This window comes from Athene cunicularia, assembly GCF_003259725.1.
Source record: "Athene cunicularia isolate RWA chromosome 2 unlocalized genomic scaffold, athCun1 chr2_part1, whole genome shotgun sequence".
Classification (NCBI taxonomy): Eukaryota; Metazoa; Chordata; class Aves; order Strigiformes; family Strigidae; genus Athene; species Athene cunicularia.
This window is the reverse complement of record NW_020799095.1, coordinates 5,539,482-5,555,838: the sequence shown is the minus strand read 5'-3', so window position 1 is coordinate 5,555,838 and position 16,357 is coordinate 5,539,482. Positions and strand designations below refer to the sequence as shown.

Genomic DNA, 16,357 nt, shown 5'->3' with positions numbered 1-16,357 from the left:
AACAAAAATAGTGATAATAGTTTATTATATTTGATCTACGGCCACTGGCTGATAAACAACATAATCTAAATAAAAAATGCTAAAGACCTAAGATATGTTTACATTTGTTTTAAAAAAGGGAATTTGCAAACTCTAGCAGACAATTCAGTGGTGAAAGCTGTCTCTGAGGAATGTAAGATTATGTGTGATTTTCTTTGCAAAGAATAACCTTTTCCTTTAAATCAGAATGTTTGGTAATTCTATAATAAACTACTATACCGAGCTATCTATGCAACTTGGTTAAAAACAAAAGAGAACAAAGAACAGAGCTAAACGAAATGTATTCTTTTGAAATTACAGGATGCAGATGTAAACATCAGGATCTAGTGACTCTAATACCATCAAGCTCTTCCTGCAAAAGTATGTGTTTCAGTGTTACGGTGATACTACAATGTGCTGCTTTTGAACTGAATAATTCCATGAGGTTCTCGACTTAGTGGCAAAGTTTATGTCAGTAAATGACTTATGGAAGCCTGGACCTATAGCTCAGGCAGCTCCTGCTTTGTATAAAAATTTACAGGAACAGGGTCTGAGAGAAAAATACCTTCATTAATATCATGTACTTACATGGAGTATATTAGTGAGGCTCATCAATCGGGAAATAGCTGCATTGAACAAATGATGCTTTGTGAAGTACTCTGTTACCTGGTATTAGAAGAAAAAGTTTATCACTAATTACTTAAAATTCTCAAACATGGAATACTAGGGTTTTAAATGAAAAAGAATTATTGATTATCAATTTCAATTTGTGAAATATGCCCATCTTACCTCTTACATGAAAATCACTCAGGCATGCAAATACATCATATATGCAATCACATGTGTGTATGGGAAAATAATAATCATATAAAAATTCAGTTGAATAGCTTCCCCTCTGTTTCAGGATTTTAAAAGCTTCAAGCAATGCCAATGACAACTGTGTATTAGTAATCACTCTCTATTTCCTTTAATAAAATTTATTCGCTATGCCCCTACAAGAAGCCTTCATATTTGTAAATCCTATTATATTGGTGAAAGCTTGTCCATAGATTGCAAGATTATAATTCTAAAGTCTGTTAAAAGACCTGAAAGGTCTCTCAGCACAGACTTTCAATCAGGAAAAGTTTTTATCTGTAGAAAAGTATTTTAAGTTAATTTTGGAGTTATTTATGTCTCCTTCTGAGTCCTGGATAATTGAATTGACACTAATCCCAGCGTGGACAGCACATAAGAAGAGATGAACAATCACTTTAGGATACACCAATATATTTTCACCAACAAGTTTTTTTCATTCGATATGAAACATCAGGCATGATAATGAGACGTGAAGCAAACGGGTCAAAAAGTTCTGTAGGGATAACCTGCATAAGTCACCTATAGCTTTGCTACTGGAAATGGAGTTACTTGAAACCCAGATTGATAACTTTTTAATGCCATAACATTTCATCCTTTCAAGGAGGCACACAGAGGAGAGAAATTTTGCCAATCAAAATCTTACTATTTTGCAAAAAATTCTATCCCACAGAATTTGTAAGTAAATGAAACTACTTATATAGAGAATAATTAACTTTAAAATTATGAACCTCTCATCTGGAGAAAAAGCTTTTGGCTCTGTAAATCAAGCATACACTTTCAGCATAAGCAGCAACTTATTTAGACATTTACAAACTATGTAAGTGTTTCTTTTAACCTCAGAAATCACCAGATTCTTCTGCTCCCAGATCTTTCTGGCTTCAGCCTTCTCTTTCTTATTCAGAAGTTCAGGATTAGGCATGGTTCCTGAAGTCCTTGCTTCAATAAGTTTGGTTACAAGCATCCAGAGGCGTGTCTGCCATCTCTGAACACCTGGTATAGCATCACCTGAGATTAACAAAAGATCGTAGAAACAAATTTCAGTTACAATGAATGAATCCAAAACTTTGAAGAAAAGCAGAAAGGAAACTGAATGCTAAACATTTTTTACAACCCCCCTGTATTTTAAATTGAAAGTGTCAATGCAATTAAAAAGATCTTTACAAATAATTCTGGGTTGCCTTCACGGAAATAAATCAATAAGATAAAACAAAAGTATCTTTCTGCAATGAGTTTAAAATAAATATATGCAGCAAGAATATTTGCTACATCTGTAAAATAACCCATGTCAATGTTAGAATGCTCACCTCGTGTTTTAATGACAACAAAACATGCTCTCATTTTTCAAACTCATGGAAGAATACAAACACACATATATATATACACACACGCATGCACACACATTTTTTAAATTGAGAGGTTTCTTCTAAAATTTGATTTTAGAAATTATATATACTTTTGTGCTACAGAAATGCTACTGTGCTAATGACTATAGCCTCTGATCTTTGGTATCATCTTTTGACACATCTTAGTTTGGGATGGGGAGATTATAAAGTTGCTCACACTGACCCTGCAGGCATCAGTCCCCCTCCATGGCGGCTCTAAGAATGCGTTTCTGTGACCTAGGGACTGTGCTACAGAGAGGCCCCAAGCTACTGTTGCTCACAGCCAGGTCCTCCATGTGGTATGGTGCAGGGCCACTACTGAGGTGTGGCACTGATAAGGCTTTAGCTTTCTCTTCCAGATGTGTCATGTTTCTACTAGACTGCACAGCACTACATCCCATTGCACTGCACAGTATCAACACATCCTAAGACATCCCAGCTGGCAAGAGCTTCCAACTCTGCTCTGGCAACTGCACTTGAAAAGACTGCCAGGGCCACTGCTAAACTGGGAGAATTACAAGACATGTGAGTGACTGTAATACAGGTGGATTATCTGTCTGATTATGCTAGATGAAAGACTTCCTGCACATCTGGGAACAGTAAAATAGAACCTGATTGACTATATCTGCACGATTCTCATGAACTCTCATTGGTGGTACTGGGAATACGATGCTCTCTCCAAACCTTCTATCTCCTGTTCATTCCAGAAGCATGTAGATCATCTAGAAATGGTAGGCTTGTCTTTATCTGACCTGTAATAATGGTGTAATAACCTGCTGGGATGTTTGACCACATCTGATCCCACAAAGTCTGGAAGACTGCTTGTCCACACCAGGGGGGAGGGGGAGAGAATGACATGAGGCCCTGCCTTCATGCCCACCACTGAAAAGACAAGGAATCGAGTCTGCAGGGCAATCCTCAAAAGGCTATCAAAACACAGTGAAGAGAAGGATAATGGCAACTGAAAATCTGTATTTAATAGTATCTTGTCACATCCTGCTCAGATGAGGGAGGCAAGTGACTCAGATTCATAAATCCCCAACGGAGCAGACAACGGTGAGACAAGTATCAAAGTCCAAACATTTATTGACTTCCCACAATGTACTAACTGGACACACGATAATTGGCTAAGTATATAATGAGTTGTGGCAAGCAATACAGTATGCCTTGCATTTCTTAAAGGTAGTGAAGGAAAAGGGGAAAAAGGAAAGGAGGGAGACGGAAGAAATAGAGGAATAGAGATCACTGGTCTGGGTTCCTGCATCAATCCCACCAGTGAGTGTTCCAGGAGGCATCCGTCTTCTTCACTCCACTCTCTGGGTCACCCTCTCCTCTTTCCTACCCTTTGATTTATGCACACACTCCTTGGGTCCATCCCCTAGGCTGACCTACATACATATGTATCCCATGTATGGGGAGGGGTAAGGTATTTCATGGGATGATGTAATTAGCATGATCTTGTTAGTCTTCGTTAGCATATTCAGGAATGGCATTTATTAACTTTAATATGCATTTTGTGGATAATGAAACAAAGGTCACTCACTGGACAGATGGCCCTTGAAATCTGGCCAGGTGCACCACAGCAGAGCCGTCCTGTCTCCACAGGGCTTCCCTGTCCAGCTGCATCCTGTGTTATTTGGGCAGCCTCATCAGCTTTGACCTCCACACTATCCACTCCGTGACTGTAGTTTCATCTTGCAAGCGTTTGAGGCATTCCTTAGCTCGGAAGATCTCCACTCCCCCTGCTAATTTTTATGTCTTTCTCAGGATGTTTTTCTCAGTCCATGTTTCTCGCAGGCCTGTTTTTACAAGTTGTCTCTCACATCTCTGAATAAGACAGTTTTCTATATTGGGTTTGTATGGCAAGGTTTTGGTAGTGGGGAGGCACAGGGGTGGCTTCTGTGAGAAGGTGCTAGAAGCTTCCCCTGTGTCCAACAGAGCCAATGTCAGCCGACTCCAAGATGGACCCACTGTTGTCCAAGGCTGAACCCACCAGTGATGGTGGTAGCACCTCCATGATACTTATGAAGAGGGAAAAAAACTCTGCAGGAACCTGCAGCTGGAGAGATGAATGAGAATATGTGAGAAAACCAGCTCTGCAGACACCAAGGTCAGTGAAGAATATGGATGAAGTGCTCCATCTCTGCTGGAGCAGAGATTCCCCTGCAGCCCATGGAGGTTAACGTGGGAGCAGATCTCCACCTGCAGCCTGTGGAGGATCCCACGCCGGAGCAGGGGGATGCACCCGAAGGAGGCTGTGACCCCGTGGAGAGCCCGCGCTGGAGCAGGCTCCTGGCAGGACCTGTGGCCCCGTGGAGAAAGGAGCCCACACTGGGTCAGGTTTGCTGGCAGGACTTGTGACCCTGTGGGGGACCCACGCTGGAGCAGTCTGCTCCTGAAGGACTGCACCCCGTGGGAGGGAACAAAGATGGAGCAGCTGGTGAAGAACTGCAGCCCGTGGGAAGGACTCACGTAGGGGAAGTTCAGGGAGGAGTGTCTCCTGTGGGAGGGACCCCACGCTGGAGCAGGGGAAGAGTGTGAGGAGGAAGGAGCGGCAGAGACAATGTGTGATGAACTGACCACAACCTCAATTCCCTGTTCCCCTGTGCCACCCAGGGGGAGGAGGTAGAGAAATCAGGAGTGATGCTGAACCCAGAAAGAAGGGACAGGTAGGGGGAAGGTGTTTTAAGGTTTGAATTTCTCATTACCCTACTCTGATTTGATTGGTAATAAATTAAATTCATTTTCCTGAGTTGTGTCTGTTTTGCCTATGATGGTAACTGGTGAGTGATCTCCCTTTCCTTATCTCAATCCATAAGCCTTTCATCATATTTTCCTCCCCCTGCCCACCTGAGGGAGGAGTGATAGAGCAGCTTTGTGGGCACCAGGCATGCAGCCAAGGTCAAACGCACCAGAACTTGCTTAATTTCTTCAATTTAAACATTTGTTATTTTGTTATCATTAAGAAATTCAGAACAAGCTTAAAAATTTAAGAGATGCTTTTCACCTACTTTCCATTTTTCTCCCCTGGAAGTATCTTTAGGCTGCTAACATCTTCTTTTGTCCACATCTTCCAATACTCTTTTGACATGCTATGACTCCAAAATATTTCTTTGTATTTCTCAAGTGGTAAACAGGTTGGTTTGAATGACTTAATGCATTTTTTGCTAGCATTATACTTGCACATACTTAGCTTTCTTAAAAAATGTTCAACCACTAAGCTCTAGTATACTTTGCAGCTATGATTTTGTACCCACTGTTCTCACACTAATTATTCCATTTTCAAGATGGACACATACAGCAAAATGATTGTGCGTCACTGAATTAGCTGCTTCAGAGGAAATTATGTACCTGTGTACTGTTAGTGATGCAGGAGTTAAAGCTTGATTCTAGCTTGTTTTTTTAAAGAGACCTTTTCATACGCCTAGCTCTGTACCGTTGTGATTAGATGGTGACAGAAAGCCAACTGAGAAAAGTCATAAAGCCCACTCCTCCAGTACATACAATAGTGCAATAATATATAAATGAATACATATTAATATAAAGGGTGACAAATACCAACTGAAATAATGCTTATTGCAGGCTGAAGTAAGTAGTAAGAAGCTAACATGAGAAAGAACAAGGGAGTACACTCTTTAAACCAGGCATGGAGTGTTTTATTAAAGCCTTATTCACAAGAGGGCTAGACTTAACTGTATGCATAAGACTACCTTAAAATGTGTGAACCACAGAAGATAAAAAAAATTAAGATCTGTCAGTATGACAAACTGCATGATGACAGTAAATAAGTGCATAGGAGGGTAATATCTGAACTTATTCAAGAAATAAGCTTATAAAAATGTCCTATGTGTACAAATATTAGTTACTGGGAACTCTGATTATCTTCTCGTGAGATCCTTCTGAGAAATATTTCATAGTCCAGCTTACAAAAGCCATTGTATATGTGTGTAAATAAATGGAAATTAAAAAATATTGCAATTTATCTGTAATCTGATTTTAAAAGCATCTTATTACAAAGAAAAAAATCTTAATCATTTTCAGTCAATCGTAGCTAATAAAAAATACTGCAGAATAAAATACCACTTAAGAAATATTTTTCATACATCCTTTTAGTTTGTAAGAGGTAAGCTGTTTGCAATAATCTTGCAAGCCTGCCTCTCAGTGACAGCCTCGTGACCCTCTCTCTTTTAAAAGAAACAAACAGTAAAACCTGCTCTTTACACTTTTTTGATTCAGTTGTCCCAAAAATTGGGCATGAAGAATTGTATTAATTTTGTCTTTAAAATATAACACATTGGAAAAAAACCAAACCAAACCAAACCAACAGAAACAATCCAACTTACTTTTAGCATCCCACAAAATGTCTTGTTCTGGAGGAGCAGCAAACAGAATGTAAAGACGTAGGGTGTCAATGCCATACTCTTTCATTATTTTTTCAGGGTCTATTCCATTGTGCTTAGATTTGCTCATTTTTTCCCAAGTAACTTGGAGCTTCTCACCAGTGTTTAGGTGAACTGGTTCGGTTCCTAAATATTAAAACATATGGAAAGTATCAAATTTTGCTTATTTGTAACAGCAATTAATGTTGTTCCCTAAGCCTAAGAAAACCCAACTATTTCTAGTGGGGGTTTTTGGTTTCCAAACAGCTTAAAGAGGAAAAACACCCGTTGTAAACACCTGCTTCCCTCCCAGGTTTTTCCTACTCTAATGTTTTAACACAATTAATAATCCAAATGCTTCCACTTTACATCCTTACAGAAAGTCTCCTTCTACTATCTGGAAGCTGTATCTGGCACTCATCCTATGTGCTACCTTGATAGCCCTTGAGATTTAAGCATTGTTATAACCATGCCATCTAAAACCTTCTAGATATGTGTATTGATTTGGTACAATTCTGACCTGCATTTAGGATTTACAAACACCAGATTTAATAGGTTTCAACTGCAGTAAGTTATCCTGACAAGAACATGCCTTCTGTGAGATGGAAAGGGGCATTTATACCAATAAAGGTGTGACCAAGCAAAACCACCTGCTACAGAAAAGCGCTAGCTTTTCTGCAAGAAAGTAAGATAGCAGACAGTGGTAAACGTGTTTTGTTTGTTTGTTTTTTATCTGATTTATGGGGGTTGTATGCAGGAGAAGAACAGTGAAAACAAGGTTCTGTGAAAGGAGTGATTATGGGAGGCAAATATGACCAAACCACTCTTGTTGCTACAGGTCCCCAAGGACTTGCCGCTCCAGCTTATGCAGTGAAAGCACTGGAAAGGACTTGAGAAACACTCAGTGAAAAAGTGAAAGCACTTTTTCCTACACCCATTCTACTTTCCTAATATCTACTGAATACATCAACATCTGTGTTAGCTTTGCCACAATGTTTTTGTAGGTCACCTGTTTGCTGGGACTACTAGCTCTGTTCAGCAAGCTGCTGAGCACTGTCTTAACAAAACTGACTTCTGATCGTTTGGACTATTCTGGAGCTAAAATAATACTATAGCACTGTTTATGTGTTTGGATGAAATTAAGAACTGCTGGATTAGTAAGGTCTCCATGCACACAGCAGTGCATATGGATCCAAAAATCACAGAAGTTGCTCTCCAGTTCAAATATTACAAGGATTCATTTTCTCTTCCAAATTTTCCCAGCACTGAGACTTGTACACTGAAGCAGTCCCTAACTTTCTGGATGCACCTATGCTGATTTTCCCATGCAGTCTCTCTTACCAGTGAGATCAACCTCCTCTCTCTTCAAACACTGGCCTGTTGTTGTTAGTCTGAATGTCTGATTCTTGATAAGACCTTGAACCAAGAGCTTATGGAAAGGCTCCCTAAGGATGGAAGGAAAAAGAAACTTGTCTGTTGAAAAGAACTGTCAAAAGCATACTTAATGATAAGCCTCAGGTGTTGAGCCAATCAGGCACAATTATTTAATGAAACAAGAATTTCAAGTTGACTATACATAAATGGTTGTCACCTTAGAAAGAGTACTTTGTGCATTTATTCATGGTGGCTAGCTGGCAAGTATTTATTTGTATTCTGCACACATTCTGCATCCCAATTTAGTACTAAGTTATTCTACTATCACTTTCCAAATTAGCATATGGATAATGAACACAAGTTTCTTGGCCAACAGCACAATTTCACTAACTTCAAGGTAAATCCCCATGTATAAAAGTGCTCAAGCACCTGGCCTCAATATCTTACGAATATTTAGTTCTAGCTTCTCTCAGAGGAGCACAGTATTTTGAACAAATCAAAATCTTGCTGCACATTTCCTTCTATAAACAAAGAAGATAGTTTCTCTAACATAAGCACCTATATGCCTTGTCCCTTTGTAGAAGTAGCCATGAAGACCTAGCTGTAAGAAAAAAGTACACTACACTAGTAAAGTAGCAATACTAGAAAGTTCATATATCAAGTGGATCATTTTTTTTAGCATTTTGAACATTAAAACTTTACTCTTCTAGCAAAATTTACATCAGGAAGAGTAAACTCTCATCAAATGTGTGCATGATAAAGCTAAAAAGAGTCTTAAAAGCATCAAAGCTAAAGGCAGTAGTGCACTCAGCAAGAACTAAACTCTAAGTACTGCTCTAGTTGACAGATACATTATTGCAGTCACCTCCTTTAATGATCTTGCATTTCTAATTTATTGAGTCAGATGTCTACCACTGTTTCCACTGAAAAAAAGACAACAAAATTAATCTCTAGAGGTTTTGGTGCCCACTCAATAGGCCTGGAAAGTAAGGCAGTTCTAACAGCAGCTCCAGTGGGCCAAGGAGGAGATAGGGAGTGAGACCCAGAAAGCATACACAGTCTGGGCGGCCTTCTCCTTGAATCCTCCAACACAAAGACATTGGTGACCATCATTTTCGAGGATGTGCTAATCCGCCGGTTACCACATCCTAATGCTCACCTGTGCTCATCGTTAAACAATCTGAATCCTTCACACTTTCACCTAAAAAAGCCCCACATAGCTACCAATACAACTTAATGTAAAAAGGATGCATTACTCCTATTTACATATTTTTTAAAAGCTAGAATAAATCCATCTAAAGAAGACATAGTAAAAGCAGACTTCCATATTTTACTTCACATGCACAAAAAAAACATAATCCAAAACTCTACTCACTTTTAAGGAATTAATTTAGTATTTTACATTATTAGGAAATATAAATTATATGACATTTTATATATGATTTAAACCACAGTAATTTATTTAATAATACAGTATTATTAAATTATATAACAGTTATGCATGTTTTAACTGTATTAAAGCAGATATCTTCCAAGTACTAGTCTCTAAACCCTTTTGATGACTTTGAATTAATGAGATATTTGAAAGAAAAGCCTTAAACTAGGAGAGAGAAAGTGACAGGCTTCATACTTTATCTTCAACATATTCATGTTTGAACATGAGTTTCCTTCCTTGCATATTTTGTATACTTGTAAATATTGTGCAAGTACTGGCACATAGAGGTGTATTGCTCAGTCACCAATCAGTACAAGTCTCTGCCATGCCACCTGGTTTTATCAACAATGTTAAGTAAGAGTAGTAATTCAAGCATCTCTAAATATTTTCTAGACTATTTCACAAGCTGCCTCGAAAATCCTGTTGTTTAGAAATAAAGCAACTTAAGATGAGAAGTGAAGTCAAATTTAGACAGTACAAACAAGTATTTTAAAAATAGGAAGCAATCTAAAATCTCAAATAATTATCTCAAATTATCCAAGTGAATTACAAGATGAAAATCAGGAACAAAATCCTTGTAATCCTATCATCAACAAATGGTGGGAAAATGCTTCAGGAGATAACTGTTCAGGTTAAGTTTCTTTTACGAACTAAAGATATCACAGTAAGGAAAAATAAAAATAATTTTTCTCCCTATCATTCAGTACTTCAGTCTAAGATCTCAAACAGGTATTAAAATAGCTACACTTGCTGCTATCTAAAATTAAGCTAACGAGGTAGCCAGAACATCCAAATTAGATAGGGCTCTCCACTGGAAATGATTTTTCAAGGAACACATATTTTTAATGACAGAGTGAGTTCAGATCATATGTGAAGTTATTAAAGCTCAGTGAAGGAATAAGCATTTCCTATTTTTGTTTATGCTGACAGAGGCTACAAAAATGCAATACAAAATACATTACCAAGTATGGGGAAAAAAACTCCCATGTGTTTCTAGTGGGAGACCGCAAGAGAATGGAGACATGCCCAAAATGAGAAAGCCAGAGCCCATCTAATAAACACAGGGCTCAGAAACAAATGGAGCCCTGTACTGAATTTCTCCTGAAGTGCACAGTAATTTTGCCAGTGCTGTGGTGGCTCCATCTCACGGTCACATGCAGAGTTACACTTTAATTTACAGTAATAAAATCACACACCTAAAACCTTCCTCCTCAGAGAAAGCAATGTGTTTCCTGGCTGCAGAAGGGAACTGACAAGACGCCACAGCACATCAGGTGTGACGCAATTCCGACCTAAATACTAGAGCACCCAGGCATGGCCTGGTGTCATAAATACCTCCTGAGCCATACCACTGTCAACAACTGAAATTAAGCTATGTGCAGACAGATGGACATTTCCAGCACGGTAAAAGAAGAGGCGCTCAATTGCATTTTGGACTGTAAGGATGCTGGAACAGGATATGCTCTCACCAGTCCATGAAGTAAGTCTGTGCTCATGTTGGATGGAGTATGGGCACTAGGGCCTTAGTTGTGTGAAGTTTTCAGTCATGTTGTAGGTCACATGGGATCCCACCTGGGAAGTCTGCCTGACACCTCTGAAAAGGATGAGCTGTGCCATGAAGTGTGTAATCAATTTTTTTTCCTTCAGTAACGTTCACATACAGGTTCATCTCTATGACAGACCAATCTCGCTGTATAGGAGCACACAATGGATGGATGGGCAAGTGTTAATGACAGATCAGAAACTCCTGCTCAGTGCCATGTCCTAATGCTCCTCACTCTGCTCCATGCAAGGTGAACAGCAGGACTTTCAATCCTGTTACAAATGACCTGGCTGGAAGGACTGTGTGGAGCCTGCAACAGTGACAAATAGCAGACTCGAAGAAGGGATGGCCCTAGCAAGGGAGCTCACTGCACGTGTTTGCATTCTGCACCTTTAGAAAGGCTGAGGGAGCCCAATGATGTGCCCTAGAGTGAAGACAAGACCTTGGTCAGTCACTGTCAGCTGAGTTCAGGTGCTTGTGAAACCTGCTGTTAGATCTAGCTGCAACAATCTGGCAATCCTGTGGAAGGCCAAAACAGGAGTGACTGGAGGATGTGGGAGCTGATCATTTCAGGCAGAAACTATCAAACAATATTGAATGTTTGAGATTTTACACAGTCAATAGCTGAGTGCCTTTACTTAAAATCAACACTAGTGATAAAGTTCCTAATGAATGCAGAGAAGCTCTAACATCCTTTCTTCACAGAATAAGCTATTCCTGTCACACACATATCTTTTTTTATTCTGTACTGCAGCTATGTGAAAATAGTGCCTTCTTACTCAACAGAGTTGCTCTCTATCAGGTCAAATCTGCTGATTTAATGGCAACAATAAACTTCTTTATTGCTTTATAACCCTTCAGGGACAATGTGCAAGATCCCATTTCCAATTATGCATCAGAAAGAACTGTTTACTAAATATAGGGAAGAGCTGAATTCTGTGTAACTTGTACTTGCAGTAATACAGTTGAGCAGGTGTAACTGAGTGTGTCAGCACACCCTTGCCATGGTGGATTAAGCTGAACCAGATGAGGAGGTTGCTGGTCCCAGCTGCCTACCTGGCTCCTCTCCCAGCAGTGGTCACAGCTGGGAGGGCTGACTGGCTTGTTAATTAATTCTAGAACTGATGCACTTTATAGACCAGATTGCTAACACAAAATTACATCAATTTGAGCTAAATCTGTTATCACATGTATCAATACCCAGAGGGTGCCATTTATTGTGTGTTGTCATTACTGAGGAAATGAGTAACATTTCCTGCCATCTCCAGTTCAATGCATCAAAAAAACAATGCCCATCTTCAGGAGATATTTAAATTGTATTGCTACCTTTACAATTTTAGATGCCTACAAACATTGCATTTTCTACGGAAGCACGTGTGATATCTTTAAATGCCTATTTTATATATGATGCCTATAATGTACATCATATTTGAAGACAATGTTCTGAAAATCTAAACTACACAATTTTAAACTTTTGTTTTCAATTTCATTATTATATTAATAGCCATTAATATAGAATTAAAGACTATCAGGAAATATTTCGGTGGATTTGGAAGTCAGAGGATAGGAGCCAAACAATGAAAATTTCCATGAAGAAAACCTATAAAAATGAAAAATTACTATAGATTAATAGAGGAATCATAAAAATTTGTCAGGACACTAGATAGCAATTTAAATGGTGGCAGCTCTCATTAACTGAGATATAACACAATTTTACTAATTTAATCAGTGAACAAGACCTGAGTTACTTGGGAAAGATTGAAAAATGCACAAGGGGGCAGTGTTTTTTAAGATTTTAATGTTTTCCCTCGGAGCTGTGGACTTCAACACCATGACTTTAAGCTTCCTAACAATAAACTTGCTGTTTCTAACTACCCTTTTCGTATCTTAGGACTGCTCAAAGGCTGGTCTAACAGAAAGCTGAGCAAAAGTGGCTTCTAACAATGCTAAAACATTTAAAATGCATGGTAATATTTATAAAGGGGTTTCAATTTCCACATCAAAACAAAATCCTGATTTGACTTCATGGCTTAAGAGCACCTAATGCTTTAACTTGCATAGAGCTAAAGCAAGCAAACAATTTTGTGCATGATGATGAATTTGTTACAGTCATCTTGCAGTCTGAGCACACAGAGAAGCAGTACAAACAACAGATCCTAGGGGCAATGATGTAACGTATCTTCACATGTGCAACAGTTCTTGAGATTGTATATGGTGTCAAAGGAATTCTCCACAGTCTCGCAAACTACTTCTACAAAAAGAAATTTTTATTTTCTCTGCTATTGTCATTAGACATAGTGCTGAAGCATTTTTTTTTAATTGAAGTTAGAGTTTTCTTCTGCAATTTAGCATATTTAGACCAGCCTACACTACACAGCTTTGGTACTACTGCTCTGTCACAGTGGAATGTAAACAAGACACATTCCAAATTAATACAACTGCAGAATCACTGTCTTAAAATAATGTAGGTTGGAAGGGACCTTTGGAAGTCATTTGGCCCAACTCCTTTCTCACAGCAGACCTAACTTCAGGTTGCTCAGGGCCCCATCCAACTGTGTTTTGAAAACATCCAGTGATGGAGATCCTACCACCTCTCTGGTCAAACTACTCCAGTCTGATCACCTTCACTGTCAGAACTATTTTCCTTCTGACCAGCTGGACCTTGCAGCAATCTGTGACTGTTACACTTTTCCTTTCTCTGTACATCTTTGAGAAGAGTCTGATTCTGTCTCTTCTACAAACATCCTTTAGGTAGCAGTAGACAGCAATTACATTCCCTCCTTAGTCTTCTCCATGGTGAACATGCCCAACTCCCTTAGCCTCTCCTGGTATGCCATATGCTCCAGCCTCTGACTATCTCAGTGCTCCTCCATTAGATCCTCTTCAGTTTGACACTGTCCCTCACACTGGGGGGGTAGGGCTCAAAACCAGACACAATATTCCAGATGTACCTTCCTGAGTGATGAACAGAGGTAATCAAAGCTGGACATGGTTTTGCTAATGCAGCACAGAATACTCTCATGGCAACTGCTGAACTCACACCTAACTTGCCATTCATCAGGACCCCTAAAGCCCTTCTTGGCTGTAATCCCCCCTGCACAGTCGGCACAGCCCCAGCCATTTCTGTGGGTAATCTGCTCCATGTACTTCAGATTCCTGTCAGCACTTCAGACTTGCTTCTCCAACTCATCAAAGTCCTCTGCATAGCAGCTCTGTCATGCAGAGTATCAATGGCTTCTCAGTGCGCAGTCATCAGTGAACCTGCTGAGGGGAAGCACTTTGTTGCACTGCCCAGGCTGTTGATGAAGATGTTAAATACAGTTGGTCTCAGCAGCAACTCCTGAGGAATAACACTTGCAAACAGCTGTCAGTCAGACTTAAAGCACTAACCCTTGGAGCCTGGTGGTCCAGACAGTTTTTCCACCCATGCTGTAGTCCACCCATTCAGCCTGTATTTCCCCAGTCAGACTAAAAGGATGGCATGGAAGAACTTCAGAGCCTTGCTAAAGTCATGGCAAAAGATATGCACAGCTCTCTCCTCATCCACAAATAGAATCACTTCACCACAGAAGGAAAGAAGATTAAGTTGGGCATAATTTCCCCTTGGTAAATCCATGGGGTTACTCCCAATCACCTTGTCTTTCATGTGCCTGGAACTTGTACATGTCTGGTTTACTTAAATGATCCCTAACTCCATTCTACTCTAAAGTGGGTAGTACCTCTCTCCTTCAAACTCTCCTACTAAGCACAGACTTTGGCAGAAAAGGCCAAGGCAAAGACTGTCCTTTGCTACTAGGGTCTTTGTCCGATTTTGTGTCAAGCCAAGGTTTCCTTGATGTTCTTTTCAATGTTCTTGATGTTCTTTTCAGAAGTCCTTCTTACTGCCTTTTCATTCTTCACTGTTTTCAATTCTAGATAAACTGTGGCCTTCACTAATTCTACCTAGCCTACACAGTCAATGCTTCCACATTCCTCAGGGGTAGCCCATCCTCGCTTCCACTTTCCATGCATTTCTTTTAGTGCTTGAGCTCACTCAGGAGGTCCCTTTTCAGCCAAGGTGGCCTCTTTCCATGCCTCATCATTTTCTTGCACCCCAGAATAGACCATGTACTTTTCAAGCAAACCTCTCCACTTCCCTGTGGTCTCACTTTATAGTGACAATACTTAAGCCACCATCGTTACTGTTATTTTGGGATGTGGAAGAATTTGACTAGCAAAAGAAAGTTTTGCTGTTGTGTGTTACAGCTCCTCTAAATGGTTAATAGATTAGGATTGTAAAGTCTTTTGTAGAACTGATAAGCCTGAAATTGCTTGTAAGGGAGAGCTCTGAAATTCTCTGCTTAAAGGGATAGTGCCCCTGAAAGGGTCTGCTTTGAGAGGTCCACTCCCTGTGAGAAGAAACAGCCTTCCTGCTGCAGGTATGCAAGCTGGAGACAACAGAATGAAACATAGGTACACAAATCATCCACATCCAAAATTTCAAATACAGATTTCACTGCAAACTATATTGCAGGCAAGAATGAAGAATGAAAATGCATCACCTATTTTCATCATTATGATTATGAAATAACTCAGGGAAATATTCTGATGGCTTCACTAACTAGTCCATCTTTTTCCAGCACGCAGCTACTTAAGTTCTAGTTTTGTAGCAAAACTACTGCATTCAAGAGTATTCAGTGTGATATATATGTAGGTTCCTCTTTCACATGAAGTTTTTAGAGTGGATACTGGTAAAGAACGAATGCATACGAGTTGCCAGCTCAGAAATTATTGAGCAGTTCTTCTCATGGGATTACTCATTTTGACTCAATCTATTCAAATGTCTCTGCTGACGAGAGAACAAGACTGAGCATGGGGCAGTATTTCACTGCTCTGACACTAGTATCCTCCCAGTTGAGGCATTCCTGTGATGGTATTTTATGGTACAGAATGGCAAAATTTCAGTGAAAATGGGAATGTCAAGCTGGGAATCTAACTGAGAGGACAAAGAATAGAACATCCGATGACTCACCCTTCTGCCTCAAACTTTACCTCTAACCAAAACAGAGGATGATGAATTGGGATATAACAGCATCAGCAACAAGAGTAATTAAAAGTTATTACATAAAAGTAATTAAATAAAAGCTAAATTGACAGCAGAAAAATATACTGCTTTTGCTTATCAAGAATTGTTTTGCACTGTTCAGCTCCAATACAGCAGTGAATTATAGGAGTGCTTAGTTTTCTACATATGCATGGTTCCAGTGAAATTAATGGTATTACTGGCAGGAAGTTACCTAATCTGAAATAACAGCACTACTCAGAATGCCTGAAATTACTAGTCTATGCAAGATTTTGCAGGCTGAAAATCTACAGTATCATTTTATCATTT

The 16,357-nt window shown here is 39.5% G+C and overlaps 1 protein-coding gene across 2 annotated transcripts in view; it reads right to left on the bottom strand.

Moving 5' to 3' along the window:
- The window catches only part of LARS2 (leucyl-tRNA synthetase 2, mitochondrial), an 88,289-nt gene that overhangs the window by 17,105 nt on the left and 54,827 nt on the right, over positions 1 to 16,357 (bottom strand). For both annotated transcript variants that reach the window (XM_026842964.1, XM_026842965.1), the window contains 4 exons: positions 7,976 to 8,079; positions 6,599 to 6,781; positions 1,709 to 1,878; positions 607 to 684 (listed from right to left, as the gene is read on the bottom strand). In XM_026842964.1, the coding sequence (XP_026698765.1) occupies positions 607 to 684; positions 1,709 to 1,878; positions 6,599 to 6,781; positions 7,976 to 8,079 (535 nt within the window). The remainder of the gene's footprint in view (positions 1 to 606; positions 685 to 1,708; positions 1,879 to 6,598; positions 6,782 to 7,975; positions 8,080 to 16,357) is intronic.